Source organism: Dasypus novemcinctus, chromosome 11 (genome assembly GCF_030445035.2).
Source record: "Dasypus novemcinctus isolate mDasNov1 chromosome 11, mDasNov1.1.hap2, whole genome shotgun sequence".
Lineage (NCBI taxonomy): Eukaryota > Metazoa > Chordata > Mammalia > Cingulata > Dasypodidae > Dasypus > Dasypus novemcinctus.
In genome coordinates this window covers 25,535,918-25,552,583 of record NC_080683.1, presented here as the reverse complement: position 1 = coordinate 25,552,583, position 16,666 = coordinate 25,535,918, and the positions used below count along the sequence as shown (strand labels likewise).

Below are 16,666 nucleotides of genomic sequence, written 5' to 3'. Positions count from 1 at the left end.
TACAGAATTTTGGGGGTTTATACCTAGGAGTGGCATTGCTGGGTAATATAATAATTCCATGTTTAACTTTTTGAGGAACTGCCAAGCTGTTTTCTATAAGAGCTATACTGTTTTACAGTATCACCAGCAATGCACAAGAGTTCTAGTTTCTCTGTATCTTACGTTTTGGTTTGTTCTTGTTTTTAAATATTAGCTATCTTAGTGGGTGTGAAGTGGTATCCCATTGTGGTCGGGAGACCTCTTTTTTTTTTTTTTTTTTTTTAAAGATTTATTTATTTAATTAATTTCCCCCCCTCCCCTGGTTGTCTGTTCTTGGTGTCTGTTTGCTGCGTCTTGTTTCTTTGTCCGCTTCTGTTGTCGTCAGCGGCACGGGAAGTGTGGGCAGCGCCATTCCTGGGCAGGCTGCTCTTTCTTTTCACGCTGGGCGGCTTTCCTCACGGGCGCACTCCTTGCGCGTGGGGCTCCCCTATGCGGGGGACACCCTTGCGTGGCACGGCACTCCTTGCGCGCATCAGCGCTGCGCATGGCCAGCTCCACACGGGTCAAGGAGGCCCGGGGTTTGAACCGCGGACCTCCCATGTGGTAGACGGACGCCCTAACCACTGGGCCAAAGTCCGTTTCCCGGGAGACCTCTTAAAGACAGTCCTTTCTAGCTACCTCAGTCTCCCTTATATTTCTCTGCTTCTCTTTGAAATGGAAATATCACTGTTACCTACCTTGAAGGGTTACTGTGAGAATTATTATTGTTTTTTTAAAGATTTATTTTATTTATTTTCTCTCGCCTTCCCCCCTGCAGTCGTCTGCTCTGTGGTCATTTGCTGTGTGTTCTTCTGCGTCCGCTTGTGTTATCAGGCAGCACTGGGAAACGGAGTATCTTTTTGTTGTGCCATTTTGCTGTGTCAGCTCTCTGTGCATGCGGCGCCACTCCTGGGCAGGCTGCACTTTTTCATGCAGGGCAGCTCTCCTTGCGGGGTGCACTCCATGTGCGTGGGGCTCCCCTACGCGGGGGACACCCCTGTGTGGCATGGCACTCTTTGTGCGCGTGGGCCAGCTCACCACATAGGTCAGGAGGCCCTGGGTATAGAACCCTGGACCCTCCATACGGTAGACAGATGCTCTTATCAATTGAGCCACATCTGCTTCCCAACTGTGAGAATTACGTGACATAATTTATGTAAAATACTTAGAACCATGCCTGGCCCCCAATAATTTTAACCATTATTATTATTACTGCTGTTAACAAATGAGGAAACTGAGATCCAGGGAGGTAAACTCTTTGCCCAAGGTCACTCCACTGGCCCAGAGAAGAACCGTGACTGGAATCTAAGTCCACTATGCTTTGCTGAAAGCAGCTATTTCACAGGAATCCTTGATGTCTTTGCATCCAAGAATTCAGCTTCATGTGTCCCTAATAGCACGCAGCATGTGGAACAGTTTTGGTGTTGCTTGGCTTCACAAGGATGCGCAGTGTCACCGCGTTTGTGTTTGATGCCGTTTTAGTTAAAAATTTAATGAAGCTTTCTGTGTGTGTGTGTAATGTGGTCCCTCCTACATAATTTAGTATTCTTCCTTTGCATTCGTGTATTAGTATGTTGTCACTTTTAACCTTTTGCCCCTAAGCTTGGAATTTAAAATGCTATTCAACTCAGTAAGTTTCTTATAAACAGCCTTAGAGGGATAAAAAAAAATCATTGGAATGACCTTTTTAATAAGCCCCTGTTCCTTAGCCGTCTGTGTTACAATAATATAGCCCATACTTACAGAGGGGATTGTTACTTGCTTCGAACTGGGAAAGGGTTATAAAGTGATGTTTTGGGGTGCCAAAGGACCTTTTTGCTTGTTTTTTCTTTGTTTGTTTTTATGCTGGTGAAGTAGGGTTGCTCTTTGGAACAGCCTTTTTAAAAAACTAATGGGCACGTTGAATCCAGGAGCTGGACACTTCCTCCTCCAGATGGCTGTGAGAAAGCTTAGAGCCAAATTTCTGGCCACTTTTAGCCAATTAATAGGACTTTGTGTAATGCATTTTCATGGGTCAGCCCCGTGCCTTCCTCATTCTCTTGGCTGTCACTATTTTTTTTTTTTCTTCTCCTACTTCCATTTTATATTGCCATTCTATTTTATGGGCTTTATTGTTCATATCCTGAATTGTTTCAGAAGCAAATTTAAAAAAAAATCAAGTCAGATCATACCGTTTCTTCTTGCATCCTTGTAAGGTTTCAGGAGGCCAGTTTTCCTCTCTCTACCCCAGTTTAACATCTTCATCAATTAACTGGGGAAACTGACTATCTTGCTAAGATGTGGGAATGTGGGAGCAAACATGCAAACATGAATGCTTGCAAAAAAAAAAAAAAGCCTTTTTTTTTTTTTCTAACGGTTGATGCTGCCCTACCAGAGGGGCGGGGATGGAAAAATACTGGAATCCAGTATTTTTGCCTTAATCAGAGCCCTGTATCCTGTTCTCTCAGAGTCATATTTGGAAAACGTATGTTAAGCATTCACCCCTGATTACTAAATACAGCCGCTTGTAGCTTTAGGTCTTCAAGTGGGTATTTATGAGATACCTACTACATGCCTGGCATCGGGCTGGACCCCAGGAGGAGAGAGAGGGAGAGGACAGTACACTCAACTGTCAATGTAGGCAGATGAGGACTGAGGGATCATAACTGAGTATGATATTGGCTCTCCTACTTAATCATTATATTTATTTATCAAGTACTTACCGAGTCCCTGCTGTGTTCTCAGCAATGTGTCAGGCTACAGAGGATTAAGGATAATCAAGGCAGCTAAGATCCTACTTTCATAGAACTTACATTCTAGCAAAGGAGGTAGTGGATAATGATAAACCCCATGGAGCTGGACAATTAAATTGGGTGAATTTTATGGTGTATAAATTATACTTCAGTGAAGCTGGTAAAAACAACAACAACAAGAACTCTTGGCCCTTGTGGAACTGGCATTCCACTTTGCCCTAAAACATATACAGGGCTAGGGTAAGAATACACATGGAGCCCATATACAAATGTCTTTCTTCATTTTAAAAAAATAGTGTCAGTGGGATTCTTGTTTTAGTATAGGAGTCAGAGCAGCATACTCTATATATTTTTATACATGCTCACACAGAGCCCATTATATTTGACCAGACTTTTCATTGTTAACCATTAGGAATTACCTAATGGGGAATAGTCATGATAGATAGACACTACTATATGATGGGGATTTTTATTGTATAGCCACTTATTTATATGTTAGCATTAGTAAACAAAAGGCTGACCACACATTTTATTTTTTTTTTATTATTTTATTATCTTTGACCTACACATTTTACTTGGAAGCACACTTTGAATAGTTTCATGTACATTGCATAGATTTGCATCTTTGTCTATCTGATTAACAGAAGCTAAAAAACTTCAAATATTTAATAAGAATGTAGCACATTTTACTCTTTAACCCTTGTGTTAAGTTGTACAAACACAGTCCAAGTTGTCACATCAAAGTAAAATAATATGGATTCTACAAAGGACGTAGGGAAGCTCTGAGATAGAGACTGCACTGTGGGGTCTCCTTAGGCTGATGCGGGACAGACGCTCTGACAGTGGTCCCAAAGTTTCACGTTGGAAGCCTCGGGAGCCTGACAACACTATGACGCCCCGAAGGGTCTGGTTCAGTTCTTCTGGGAGTAAGATTTTTAAAACTTCCCCATTGATTCTCACGTGCAACCTGGTTGACCATCAGTGCAGTACACATAGAATAATGTATCTTGGAAACACTTTGCCTGGCACAAGGGGACGGTCGGGGCTCACAGAGCTGCAGGGAGGCTGGGTACCCCCTGGCGCTCCAGGGACTGGGCTGAGGAACCACAGCAGGAGACTCGGGGTGGGCACGTGGCACTGACCTGCACTTCCTCCTTCCCCACCCAAGATCCAGAGCCCAGGAGTGGGTGGCGGAGTGGCTGGACTCCAGTCGTGGTCCCATGCTAGTAGAGGTTCTGTCCCCTTCATCCTTCATGGCAGAGATGGTGACCGAAGTCTCCCTCCACACACCCACATCCACACGCACACACACACTGTACCCATACACAGCTGGGGACAGGTGTTTCCCGCAGACAACCCTGGTGCTGTTAAAAGGGGTGATGGATGCCAGGTAGCCAAAAACCCATGGAGGTCCACTTCACAGCCTTAACAGATGAGTGTGTTCCTGAATGAAACCAGGTGAGAACCTTGCGCCCAGAGCATGGCAGAGTGTGGGAAATAGTTTCTTGCCTGTGTGCCTGCCTTTCTCCTCTCTCTTTCTCCCATTTCCTTCAGCTTCCTCTGATCTCTCTTTGGGAGCTCAGTCTGAGAAGACAAGGTTTTACCCCCATGGGCGTCGTGGCAGATGGTGGAGAGCGTTCTGAGTGTAGTCGTTTCGAGGATGGTCAGCATGGGTGGAGTTGGGGGCAGAGGCAGCATGGGGGGACGGTCAGGAGGGGCTTCGTGCAGGGCTGGACTAGAGGATGGCTCAAGTGAAGGCCCTGGGGGCCATTCCTGCAAGAGAGGGAGCAAATACTCCCATGTAGCAAGCCAGTACAGACTCAGCTTCTGATTTTTCACCTTATTCAGCAAGCATTTATTGAGCACTTACTGTATGTATTTGGGATATAATGAATAATGAGGCAGCAGAGTCCCCACGTTCAAGAAGGCTATAGCTGGTGATTACTCTAATTCAGTGTTTGGAAACAATAGTACAGCAGAATATGGCACAAAGTGCTTCCCTGGGAAGAAAAGACCATGACTTGAGGAATTAGGTTTCCTGGAGAAGGTTACAGTTGAGCTGGGTCGAAACAGATGAGTAAGATTCTGATCAGTAGACCTCGAAGAAGGAGGATACGTTATGAGAGGAGACAGACCCCCCCCAAAGAGGGGGTTAGAATTGCTTGTTAAAGAAATATAGGCAATTGGACTAGAAGGGTAGATTGGGAACACTGAAAAGGTCTTGAGAACCAAAGTGAAAAGGTTTTGAGTGGGGCTGGGGGAAACCTGGGTATTTGTACAGGGCTTTGTGTTTTCCAGAACTCCTTCTCATACGTGCTTTTCATTTGAGTTCTTCCCTGTGAACTTGATAGAACTTGTCTACGACAGCTGCACAAATAAACAAGACCACTCCTGCTTGCTGCATGCAAAGATAAATGACACCTCCTGCAGAGGACCTGGTCTAGTTGACAGAGTTTTGCTCTTTAGTGGAGAGTGTTGTCTTCAGGGGTTAGCCGAAGGAAGGAACCTCTCCCTGGGCATGTCAGGAGTCCGAGTGACCTGGAGAGTCTGCCATTTCTTCAGTGCCCTGACACTCAAGTGCACATCCTTCGTCTTTCTCTGTGCTAGCCCTTTATGGAAGAGGTGTCTCCAGGGACCTCCTGGAAAAGGCCTGAAGCTGGGCTTCCTCCTCGCCTGGCTTCCGCACATGTCCTGGAACAAAGTGATGGTGTTTCCTAGCCCCAGCTGTCTATCAGAAACATCTGGGGAGCTTTAAAAAGCTCTAACAGCTGGGCCAGCACCAGCCCCGGCCGGTCGAGTTGCAGTCTCATGAGGGGGTCCTACAAATATCTCTGTTTTTATAGACAAGGACATGAGGCGTAGGAGTACAAGATTACTCGCTCATGCTTCCGTGGCTAGCACATGGCAGAGTCAACATTCAGACCAGGCAGTGGATTCTGGAGCCCAGGCCTTGCATACCCGTATACTTTGTCATCTCCCCCCTTTGGGCTAACCTGCTGTAGGACTGATTTGGCGTTAAAAGACAGGCGACAGCCAGGGTCTTTACACAGCAATGTCAAGATTTTAAAGGGCACTTTCGAAATAAACAAATCAGCAGTGTGTGGTGTTACGCCTCGCCCCGTGCCCCACACCGGAATAGATGTGAAATTAGCAGCTGGGATTCTCTGTTTCTGAAGCTCAGGTGTAGATTTTTGGGGCGCTGTCCAGTGTGCAGTCAACCAAAGCCCTGGGGAAACCCCCGCTTGGCCCTAAGCTTTAAAGGCTATGATCTGGGAAGTGGGCTTGGCCCAGTGGTTAGGGCGTCCGTCTACCACATGGGAGGTCCGCGGTTCAAACCCGGGCCTCCTTGACCCGTGTGCAGCTGGCCCATGTGCAGTGCTGATGCACGCAAGGAGTGCTCTGCCACTCAGGGGTGTCCCCCGCATAGGGGAGCCCCATGCGCAAGGAGTGTGCCCCGTAAGGAGAGCCACCCAGCGCGAAAGAAAGTGCAGCCTGCCCAGGAATGGTGCCGCACACACGGAGAGCGACACAACAAGATGACACAACAAAAAGAAACACAGATTCCCATGCCACTAACAACAACAGAAGCAGACAAAAGAAGAACATGCAGCAAATGGACACAGAGAAGAGACAACTGGGGTGGGGAAGGGGAGAGAAATAAATAAAAATAAATCTTTAATGAAATAAAATAAAGGCTATGATCTCATCTTCTATTAGTTTCTGTCTTTCAACATGCTAGGTGTGCAGAACTTCTGTAATAAATACTTGAATGAGTGAATGAATGAATGAATGAATGGCAGACCGATTTGGACCCTTAGCTCGTGAGGTCTCAGCTGCCAAGGCACACAACTTGTTTGTTCCATCTGCTGTTGAATACAAGCCCTCATACCACCTTGGGCTCAGGGTTTTATGCTTTATCTGTCTTCAGTGCAGGTATTGCGAGGGATGTTGTTAAAGAAAAATGGGAAAACTGGTGTTAACTCTGCCTTCGGGAAAACCCTTCCTCAGAGAGGTTTGTGGGTCTGGGATGTCAAAGGGTGGGCCCAGGGGCTAGTAGCAGGCTCTACTTGTTTCTTTTGACGTGCCCAAAAAAGTTGAACTGGAACTTTTCCCTTTGTCTTACAGGTCACAGCCAAGACTGCCTTCCTATTTATTTTACCTCAGTATAACGTTAGCGTGCCTACAGCAGGTAAGGAAAGCACTAGTCACCACACTCCCCTGGCCCTGCCAACCCTGCAGGACGTGGAAAACTTCCTGGACCCATGTACGTGTGTGAAATCTTTAGATGTTTAAACTCAGCCTCCAGCAGCTCCCTGCAATTGAAATAACAGTGATGCAGCACCAACACCTAGTTGCTTCCCTTGGTTCTCCAGCTGTGGGGTCAGAAGGAAGCCACTGCACCTGGGGGCTCTTTGTGTGGCCCCCACTCTTTCCCCTAAAACACCTACCACTGACCTCTGTCGGGCACAGGATATGAGGCCGGCAAGACCACTGGCCCGTCCTCAATTGTATGTCTTCTTTTTTAAGAAAATTTCCATGAGGAGTGAGGGCAGGAGGTCACATTTCGATGGTGTGTGGGAATGTGGTTTGGAGACGGAGTGTTATACTGGACTGGATTGGTGGGTCAGGAGTAAACCCCAGTCCCCAGAGGTGTTGTTAGGGCCCACTGTGGCACTAGTGAGCTGCCTTCGTGTCCGGCAGTCATTCTCTATTTCCTGAGTTTACAGGGAGCCTAGCATCAGGCTAGGTACAGCACAGTCCTCAAGCAGTTCCCAGGCCATTTGCATAAATGCATAAATGCATAAATGGCTGGACTGGGCTGGGGAGATGGCCCATCTGCAAAGGCCACCCCTGCTCACTTCCAGCCAGTTGTACAGTGACACTAAGAATTGGAAGAAATCCCTTAATAGGTTGCAATATCCTGGTTTTTTAATGTTGGCAACTAGTTTAGAAATTTTGGAAACATCACGTGGGCCATGCCAGTACATCTGCAGGCCGAATCCAGCCTTTAGCCACTGGTTTGCAACCTTGAGGCTCGGTCTCCATCGGGAACCAGGAGTCTCTCTTTTCATCTGCAAAGCGCTGGGTGCCCTTGGATGAATAAAGGAGTTTTTCTGGGTCAAATAGTTTGTACATTTAAAAGGTTTTGTATATATATTGCAAAATACCCTCTGTCATCTAGTACTTATTACCCATATAGCCTAAGTATGTTCGTGAATATAAAATGCATGGGCTTTTTTTTCCTTTTAATGTCAGAATCCTAACTTATTAATTTACAGTGAGATAACCAATTATCAGATGTACCGGGATTTTGAAAACTTTCTCACTGAAGTCAACTTATATGGGACACCAGCAGTATCTATCTCACAGCTTGGATGAGAAAAGTAGACTTAATGCCCAAGGGCCAACTCATTGCCTGTGAGTTTAAAGAGCTCCCCACGTGTTTCAAGGGTGTGCCACTATTGATCAGGCTGTGTCTTTGTTTGAATTAATTAATCCAGACAGATATTTGTGTGCCTACTTGGTGCCAGGCTCTGGGTGTAAAATAATTTACAAAACACATTTGATCTCTGACTTATGGATCTTACCATTTATTAGGGAGAGGTAGAAAATAAACAAGTATACATAAACAATTCCAATTGTGGTAAGGGTGGTAGTGAAGGTTAAGGTTACATGATAAGGTTACAAGGCTATGTAATAAGGAAAAATAAAAGGGTGATAAAGGAAGATGCTTCTGAGAAGCTGAGTTGGGGAGGGTAGTGTGTTGGGGGTGTAGGGACATTCCAGGCATAGGGATCAGCATGTGCAAGGACCCTCCAGTGAGAAACAAACACCTTGAGGTGTTCTAGCAACTGAACAAAGGCCAGTGTGCCTGGAGCCAGCTTTTTCCAGTGTTGGGCTGTTGACATGCGCTCCTGGAATCCTCTGGGCCCCAGAGCAAGGCTGTGGATAAAGGTACATTAAAATCCATACTAAATTGAGGAGGACTTTAGAAAGGAAGGACAAACTTGTTAAATAGCCCGTTTTTTTGGTTTAAATCTTGCCATTTAGGGCTATTTATGACAAGCACATAACCAGGAGAGATAATGAAATCAGAATAGCCTGTTTAATTTTGCCTTGAGCTGCTTAATCACCAACCTAGTATGGTAATGTTTGGTTTGTAAGTACTAGAGGAAAGCAAACTTCTCATGGGAAAGATCGCTTGACAATAACAGGCCTGTTAAGGTTGTGATTTTTAAAATCCTCCCCCAGCTCTCTTTAGGGCTGTAGGTGCTGGAATGTATCCTTTTTGTATAATCAGGGTATATTCTGACAGTAAGGTTTCTTCTTCAAATGATGTGTAACTAAAACGGAATTTCAGTAGAGTAAGGATTCTTTTCGTACAAAGTAGCCTATCATTTTTAAATCCGTATGTCGTCCTTTAGCTGAGGTCTTCAGGTTTTATGGAAAATAATAATAATGTTGATGAGATTCTCTTGACTACGTCGTTTTGCCCTAATTCCCTCTCCTTCTCTACTCCCTTCTTCCCAGCAATGGCCTTTTTTATTTTTTTGCATTATAATTAGCTAATTAAAATTAAGCTCCATTCGGAGAGATAAAATAAAAGAGGAGACGGGCTTAGTAGTTTCAGTGCTAAGTCTGTGTATCCTTGTGGAGCACCTGGCAAGCTGGCGTCCTTGTGGTTTTCTTTAGGGTCAACAGGGATGAAGGAGGAAAGGTTCCTTTTATCAAATCCCTGTTCTCGGTGGTCCCACTGCCACCCGTTAGGGTTGCCAGAATTAGCAAATAAAAGTCCGGGACACGATATACTTATACTAGAAAATTATTCATTGTTTATCTGAAATTCAGGTTTAACTGGCTGTCCTGTATTTTATCTAGCAGCCCTACACCCTGCCCAGTTCTAGCAATGAATGAAATGTCAGGTGTTGAGCCTTACCACTAGATTCTCTCGAGTCTTCTTTCTCATTAACATACCACAGACCATCTGGAGTTATGGCCAAAAATGTATAGACTGTAAAAGATCAGAAAATAGAAGAGGTTTGATTTTTCCTCCAGGATGACTCAAGAACAGGTGCATGACCCCAAATGGGCAAGTATTTACATGGTGGTTTTGAGTTGAGCCACTGATCTGCTGAATTGTCTGAATCTCTATCCCCCATCTGCAAAAACCCAGCGGTTCCTGAAGACAAGAAGCCTTACTAGTTCTCTGAGTCCTTACTACTCAGACTGTCCACAGACAAGCACCGTCATCATCACTTGGGAACTTGTTAGAAATGCAGACTCTCAAGCCCCACTCTGGACCCGATCCTGCAGTTTAACAAGAGCCTCAGGTGACTCCTGAAAGTGAGGACAGACTTGTTATATAGCCCATTTAACGAGTGAGCTGCTCCTAGGGCGCTTTCAAATAATCCCTTATTCTCACAGCAAAGATAATATAGTTAGCGAACTCACTAAATCAATAATATACATTCATCTTTCTCATCTCCAAATTTGGCTTTTCTACAAATAACTTGCTCTGGACATTTGAGGCTAAGGTTGCAGGTCCCTAAGAAGGTTGCAGGTCCCTAAGAAGTCAAGGACACATTGGCAAGGCAATGTGAGATTTCATTTGTAGGGAAATTTGCTAGCCTTGATGTTCTCCCGACTGCCGGCTGCTGTACATCTAGGGGGGGAAACTGAGTTTAGGGGATCTCTTCAAGAGAAGGGTTTGTTTTGCAGTCATTGAAGGTGACAAGGCTTCCTCCCCTGGCTCTGTTGGTTCCAGTCGCTTCATCACTCCCATCTGCCATGTAGCATTTTGCAGCTGGAGATGAAAAGCCCAGGAAATCTCCTGCACCTTGACCTGGCCATTGTTCTCACAGTCCCTTGTAGAAGAGATATGCTGCTGCTAAAAACAACCCCAGACAAATGCTTTTAAGGCCTCATTCAGCCAGAGGGCTTTGTCTAGGGCTCAGAGTACTTTCTGGGTCCCTTTGCTTGGTGACAGGAATTATTGTTGTCTGGTGCTTGTGCTGCCATATACTTAAGATTGGCATCACATATCAAACCAATCCCCTCTTTGTAAGACGACCTCGTGGGAGACGAGAAAGGTAAGAGACAGGTGGCAGTAGTGGCTGGAGTTGGACGGTTTCCTTGATTACAGATGAAAGCCATCCAGCCCAGACACATGGCTTGTCCTGCTGTGGAGGAGGCATTAGACCCAGTCCTTTTACAGAGCAGGGAACTGAGGCTCAGAGACTTGATTTACATCCTCAGAGTGATAGGAGCTGGACTGGCTACACTCTGTGCCTCACCATGGCCTGGGGAAGCCTTGGAAAAGGCTGCTTTTGCCAAACAGGGTGGCAGGTGTGGTGCACCCAACCTGGGAGAGAGGGACCTGGCTCTGTCCTGGTCCCCTGTGGCCTCAGAGGCAGGTTATCTGGCCAAACAGCCACCAACATCTCTTCTGACCTGATGATCCTGTCTGTTCAAATAAGAGGAAACTAAGGAGAGCCTCGTGTTCTGGCATTATGGGCTGGCCATCCAAAAGAAATGGGGTGCTGTTGACCTACGACTGCTGCCAGCCCTGGGCTTGATTTTTTTCCCCAGTAAACTTAATATTCGAGTATAATAATCATGTAGAAAAGTGGACAAATCGTAGTTGTTCAGCTTGATGAATTTTCACAAAATGGTCAAATCTGTGTCACCAGTTCCCCAGAAGCCCATGTCCTCTTCCAGCCTAGATTGATTTCATTGACTCCCTGTCATAGCCAGAGAATTTGTTCCACTCAGAGTGGAGCTTCTGGAGGTTTGAATAAATAGAACCATGGAGTCACTATGGCTAATTGTTAACCAGTGTGAAGCCCACAGTCACTTGACCAGCAGTGGAGTCTAGCCACCTGCGTCTCTGATTTCCTGGCCTGCTTCCTTTTCTCCTACCTCTCTGGAATCATCTTCCTCTTTCCCTTCCTTCTCAATTCCTCCGGCCTGGACCCCACCCCACATTTTTATTTCTTCAGCCTTCTGATCAAATCTTTTCTTTATCTGGCATAATTTTATTTCTACTTGTTGTTCTTATTGAAATAATCCTTGTCCTTATTTTAACAATGGGTTAGTTGAAACTGTGATTTTTATCCAAGAAAAAAAAAACAGTTCCAATTTGTGTTTTTCTTTTTATGTCACTCCGAGGAATTGTTTTTCCTTTTTGGCTCTCAATGAATAATTTTTTAAAAAGTTAACACCTTGCCCCCACCTCTAGGCATTCTTCACAGTGCCACAGTCTGCTGAATGCACATTATCTCGTCTGCCCATGGCGTTGGTTTGTTTTTTATTTTGTTTTTATAGAAAGCCACAAATTTGTAAACTGCTGTGGAGAGGTGGTATATGCCTGGCACATAGGAGCTCTATTTATTTCTTGAAGGCTGTGGGGCAGGTTACAGTCTTATACATCAACCCTGATATCTTAGCCCTCATTTTCACTACATCTTCTTTACAGCTTAAAAGTACCTTTCCCTGTCTTCCTTCCTGACCATAATGGAGAAATACATTCCAAATCATGTGGTTAAATTGGTAACTTTGAAGATCCATCAGCTAGTGCTTTCATTCCCTGGGCAGCCCAAATGTGGTGTGTGTGTGTGTGTTTGTATGTAAGGGGCGGGGAGAGAGCGAGAGCTCTGAGAACCATGACAGTGCTCATAGACGCTGCCGACTGCCCCGACCAAGCTGGGAGGCAGGAGAGGGAGTGGCCTGGCAGCCTGGCGTGGCGGGGCAGGGGTGGCGGTCCCTGCCCATGGCACCCGTCCTCGGCCCCTCTCTCTGCCCTCCCAACCCAGGGTGTGGGGCAGGCTTTCAGGGTCTAAGAGCGCTCCCTCCGTGCGATCTGAGGGAGAGTCAGGAAGCAGCGACGCCTGACTGTCCTGGGCCTGCACTCCTAACTGGTTACTGGGCCTGGGGGCTGGGCTCCTGCTTGCCTCTGAGCCTGGCTGCCCCGTCTGTGATCAGGGCGATGCTGACTCAGAGGATCGCCGTGAGGCTTGGGCACCGTGGCTTTCTAGATGTGCTCAGTTGAGTGCCTGGCACAGCTGGTGCTCAATGAGCAGCGTGGCAGTCGTCTGCTGTGTTTATCCTACACAAGCACCCTCATGGCAGTATGCTTTCTTGCTGCACAGTGACTCTCCTGTTCCTTTAGCTCCCAGTTCTGTTAGAAATAGGTATAATGGACACATCTTTTCGTGTAGCACTTTACAGGTGTCTATTAATCCTCAGAGCTTTGTGAGAGAGGAGATGGTGTGATTTCCATTGTTCAGAAAGGGTCAGAGGCAGACAAGCTGGATCACGTGACAGGCAAGCGGTGGCTCCACAAATGGCTTAAGGCCTGCTTGTCCCTGGTCTGGGCCTCTGTGGAAGAAAAATGGAGTGACAAGATAGGAAGACACTGCTTTTTAGTTTTATTTGAACAAAGCAAGAAGACTTTGAAGATATACTTTTTTATTTAAAAAAAGTTTAAATAGACGATATACTCACATGTTTCAGATATAAATTTGTATAAAAAGTCACAAGTGAAGGTCTTGTTCCCACTCTGTGCCTCCTTTTCACATCCCACCTCTGGTGGATAGTCACTGTTGTTTTCCATGTTCCCTTCCAGAATTTCTCATTTTGTCTTCCAGTGCTGCTTTATGCTAATAACAATACATACTTTGCTTTCCCTCTCTTTTTTTTTTAACATAAAAGGTAAAATACTATATGTGCTATTCTGTACCTTGCTTTTTTCCTTTAAATAATGTATCCTGGCTATCAAAAACTTCATGGCTTTTTCAGAAATTTTATTGAGGTACAACATGTATGGTGAAGTGCACATATTCTTAGGAGTACAACATGATGAATTTTTATTTCTAAACCCATGTAGCCATCATCAGATCAAGATCAGCATTCACAGTTCCCTCATGCTCCTTCTAATCAATACCTCCTCCCCAAAATAAGCACTATTTTGATTTCTGTTTCCCCTGATTAGTGTTACCTGATCTTGATCTTGCCTTATTTTTTTTTTTTAATTTGTTATTTACATTATTGCTTCTTAAAATTTATTGTGCATCAGAATCACCTAGAACATCTTGTTAAAACACAGAATCCTGGCCCCTTACACAGAGTTTCTAATCCAATAGGCTTAGAGTAGGGCCTGAGAATGTGCATTTCTAAGACATGCCCAGGTGATGCTGATGCTTCTGGTCCACAGCCACACTTTGAGGGTCCCCTGTGTAGTTAGAACTATATTTTATTTAACTAGTCTCCTAGGGATGTGAAAAACCTAGATTGTTGCCATTACTTTCCTAATAAAAACAGTTCTGGCAATTGTGTGAAGATGGTGGAGTCGGAAGATCCAGGAATCAGACCCTCCACCAGAATAACCATTAAACAGCAGGAACTGTCTGACTCACCTATTTTGAAACTCTGGAGTCCATTAGAACACTGTGCAGCATTCAGGGAAGACTGGGAGGAAGAAGCTAGTAAATGATGATAAATACAAGTGAATTGCTCTCTGCCCAGCGGTTACTGTCACCCACCCCCAACTCACACAGCAGGCAGCAGTGGGGTCTGGCCCCTGGAGTAGCTTGCTAGTGCTAAAGAGAGACATAAAAAACGATTTCCCCAATACCCAGGGGGATGGGCATGAGAGTTGTTCAGTCACTGATTACTGCCACCGAGGGTAGACGTTATCCCAGCCCAGCCCGCACAAAGGTGGCAGAGGAGGCTTGAAGATGCGCAGTTCCTCAGAGCTGCAGAGGACAGTTAAAGGACGGCATTTGCTGGCTGGTGCCCAGTCAAGAAAGCACGTCTCTGGGGAGCCATGGAAGAAGCCCCTTGGCACCTTCCCTGGCCCCTTCCTTATCTCTTCCCCAAGGCAGTTTGGAGCCAGCTGGTGCTCCCTTTGTGGGTCCCTGGGCTTTGCTTCAGCTGAGAAAGACTAACATGGGAAACTCCTCTCTGGTGCGCCCCTTCCCTCCCACCCCATCCCCCACCCCCAGAATTTGTCCCCCAGGCAAAAGCAACTTGAGAAATGAAAGTAGTGTAAGAACCAGTTGGGGTGGATGGCCTGGGGTAAAAGCTTGCCTACGTTTAGTCCTACAATAGAATTCCTGGGAGAAGGAGAAGGTCTGTTTCCTGGGAAGTAGAGGGGCCACTCGATCTCCTGTAAACGGGAATGCCACTAGCACGCACAAGCTCAGAACAAGACACAGACCCAGAAAAGACAGCGCGGACCCTGAACTTTGCATTTGCCTTGGGCTAACCTTGAGAAGAGGGCTAAACTCTGATGGAGAGCACCAGCCAATACAAAGCCAATTTGCAAAGATGCTGAAAGGAGCTTTTGCATTGATTGGTTTTGTTAGCTCCTGACACTCAAGAAAACATCATTCAGACCAGTAGCTGGATACAAACTCAAAAAACAGACATCTTAGGGGATAAATCCCAGAGTTAACATTTTAAAATATTAAAAATGTATAGTGTGCAACAAAAGAGTAAAAGACGAAAAAAATTATGCACCATCCACTGAAAGAGGATAAAAATCCAGAGAAAATCAACAAAGAAGATCAGATTGTGGATGTACTAGACAAAGACTTTCAAAAAATGATTTTCATTATGTTCAAGGAAATGAAGGAAAATGGAAAATACAGAGAAAGTACTACAGGATAGCAGGGAAAAAAAGAATGAACAATACCAGAATCTCAATAAAGAGATACAAATATTAAAAAGGAACCAAACAGAACTACTGGAGTTGAAGACCACAATGACTGAAATATAAAATTCCCAGGAGGGTTTCAACAGCAGCTTGGACCTGGCAGAAGAAAGAATCCGTGAACTAGATGACAAGACAATTGAAATGAGTCAGACTGAGGAATGTAATGAAAAGAGAATTATAAAAAGCAAAAATAGCCTGAGACCCCTGGGACACCATAAAGTATACCAATATACACATTATGGGAATCCCAGAAGGAGAGGAGAGAAAGGGGTAGAAGGAATATTTGAACAAATAATTTCAGAAAACTCCACAAATTTAGCAAAACAGATGAACGTGTACATTCAAGAAATGCAGAATACCTAAGAGGATACAGTTGAAGAGAAATATTCCCTGTCACATACTGATCAAACTGTCACATGCAGAGGACTAGGAGAAAGTTCTGAAACCTGCAAGAGAAAAGCAACATGTTATGTATAAGAGTATCCCAATTAGATTAAGTGCAATTTCTCATCAGAAGCCATGGTGGCAAGAAGGCAGTGGGTTGAAATACTTAAAGTGCTGAGAGAAAACAATTGCCAACCAAGAATTTTATAGCCGGCAAGATCTTCTTTCAAAAATGAGGGAGAGAGTAAAACAATTCTAGGTAAACAAAAGCTGAAGGAGTTCATCACCACAAAACATTCCCTACAAACAATGCTAACAGGAGTTGTTCAGACTGGACGGAAAGGACACCAGACAGTGGTTCAAAGTGGCATAAAGAAATAAAAACCTCCACTGAGGATAGCTGTTTCAGTAATTACGAAGACCAGCATTATTGTATTGTATTGTTTAGTATATTCCACTTCTTTCTTCCTATAGTTTCTAAACTGTAAATTCATAAAAAGTAATGATAAATCTATGGTTTCATACATGAAATGTGCAATGATATAATTTGTAAAAAGTACAAGAGTTGGGGAACCAGAGGACTTATGGGAACAGTGTATGTGTATGCTATTGAAGTCAACTTGGTATCAAATAAAATATAATTGTTGTATATTTAGAATGTTAAATTTTAACTCCATGGTAACCACAAGGAAAATATATGAAAAATATATTCAGAAATAAATGAGAAGGGACTGAATATGGTACAATACAAAAAAACAAATAAATATGAAAGTAGGCATTATTTAAAGAATTAAGAGACAAAAAAGGTGTAAGAGTT

The 16,666-nt window shown here is 44.6% G+C and overlaps 1 protein-coding gene across 3 annotated transcripts in view; it reads left to right on the top strand.

Annotated features, from left to right (window-relative positions):
* The window catches only part of TRAM2 (translocation associated membrane protein 2), a 79,681-nt gene that overhangs the window by 35,775 nt on the left and 27,240 nt on the right, over positions 1 to 16,666 (top strand). For 2 of the 3 annotated variants that reach the window (XM_004463778.5, XM_058306879.2), the window contains exon 2: positions 6,876 to 6,939. The exons of the other annotated variant lie outside the window; for it this stretch is intronic. In XM_004463778.5, the coding sequence (XP_004463835.1) occupies positions 6,876 to 6,939 (64 nt within the window). The remainder of the gene's footprint in view (positions 1 to 6,875; positions 6,940 to 16,666) is intronic. 3 annotated transcript variants of the gene reach the window in all.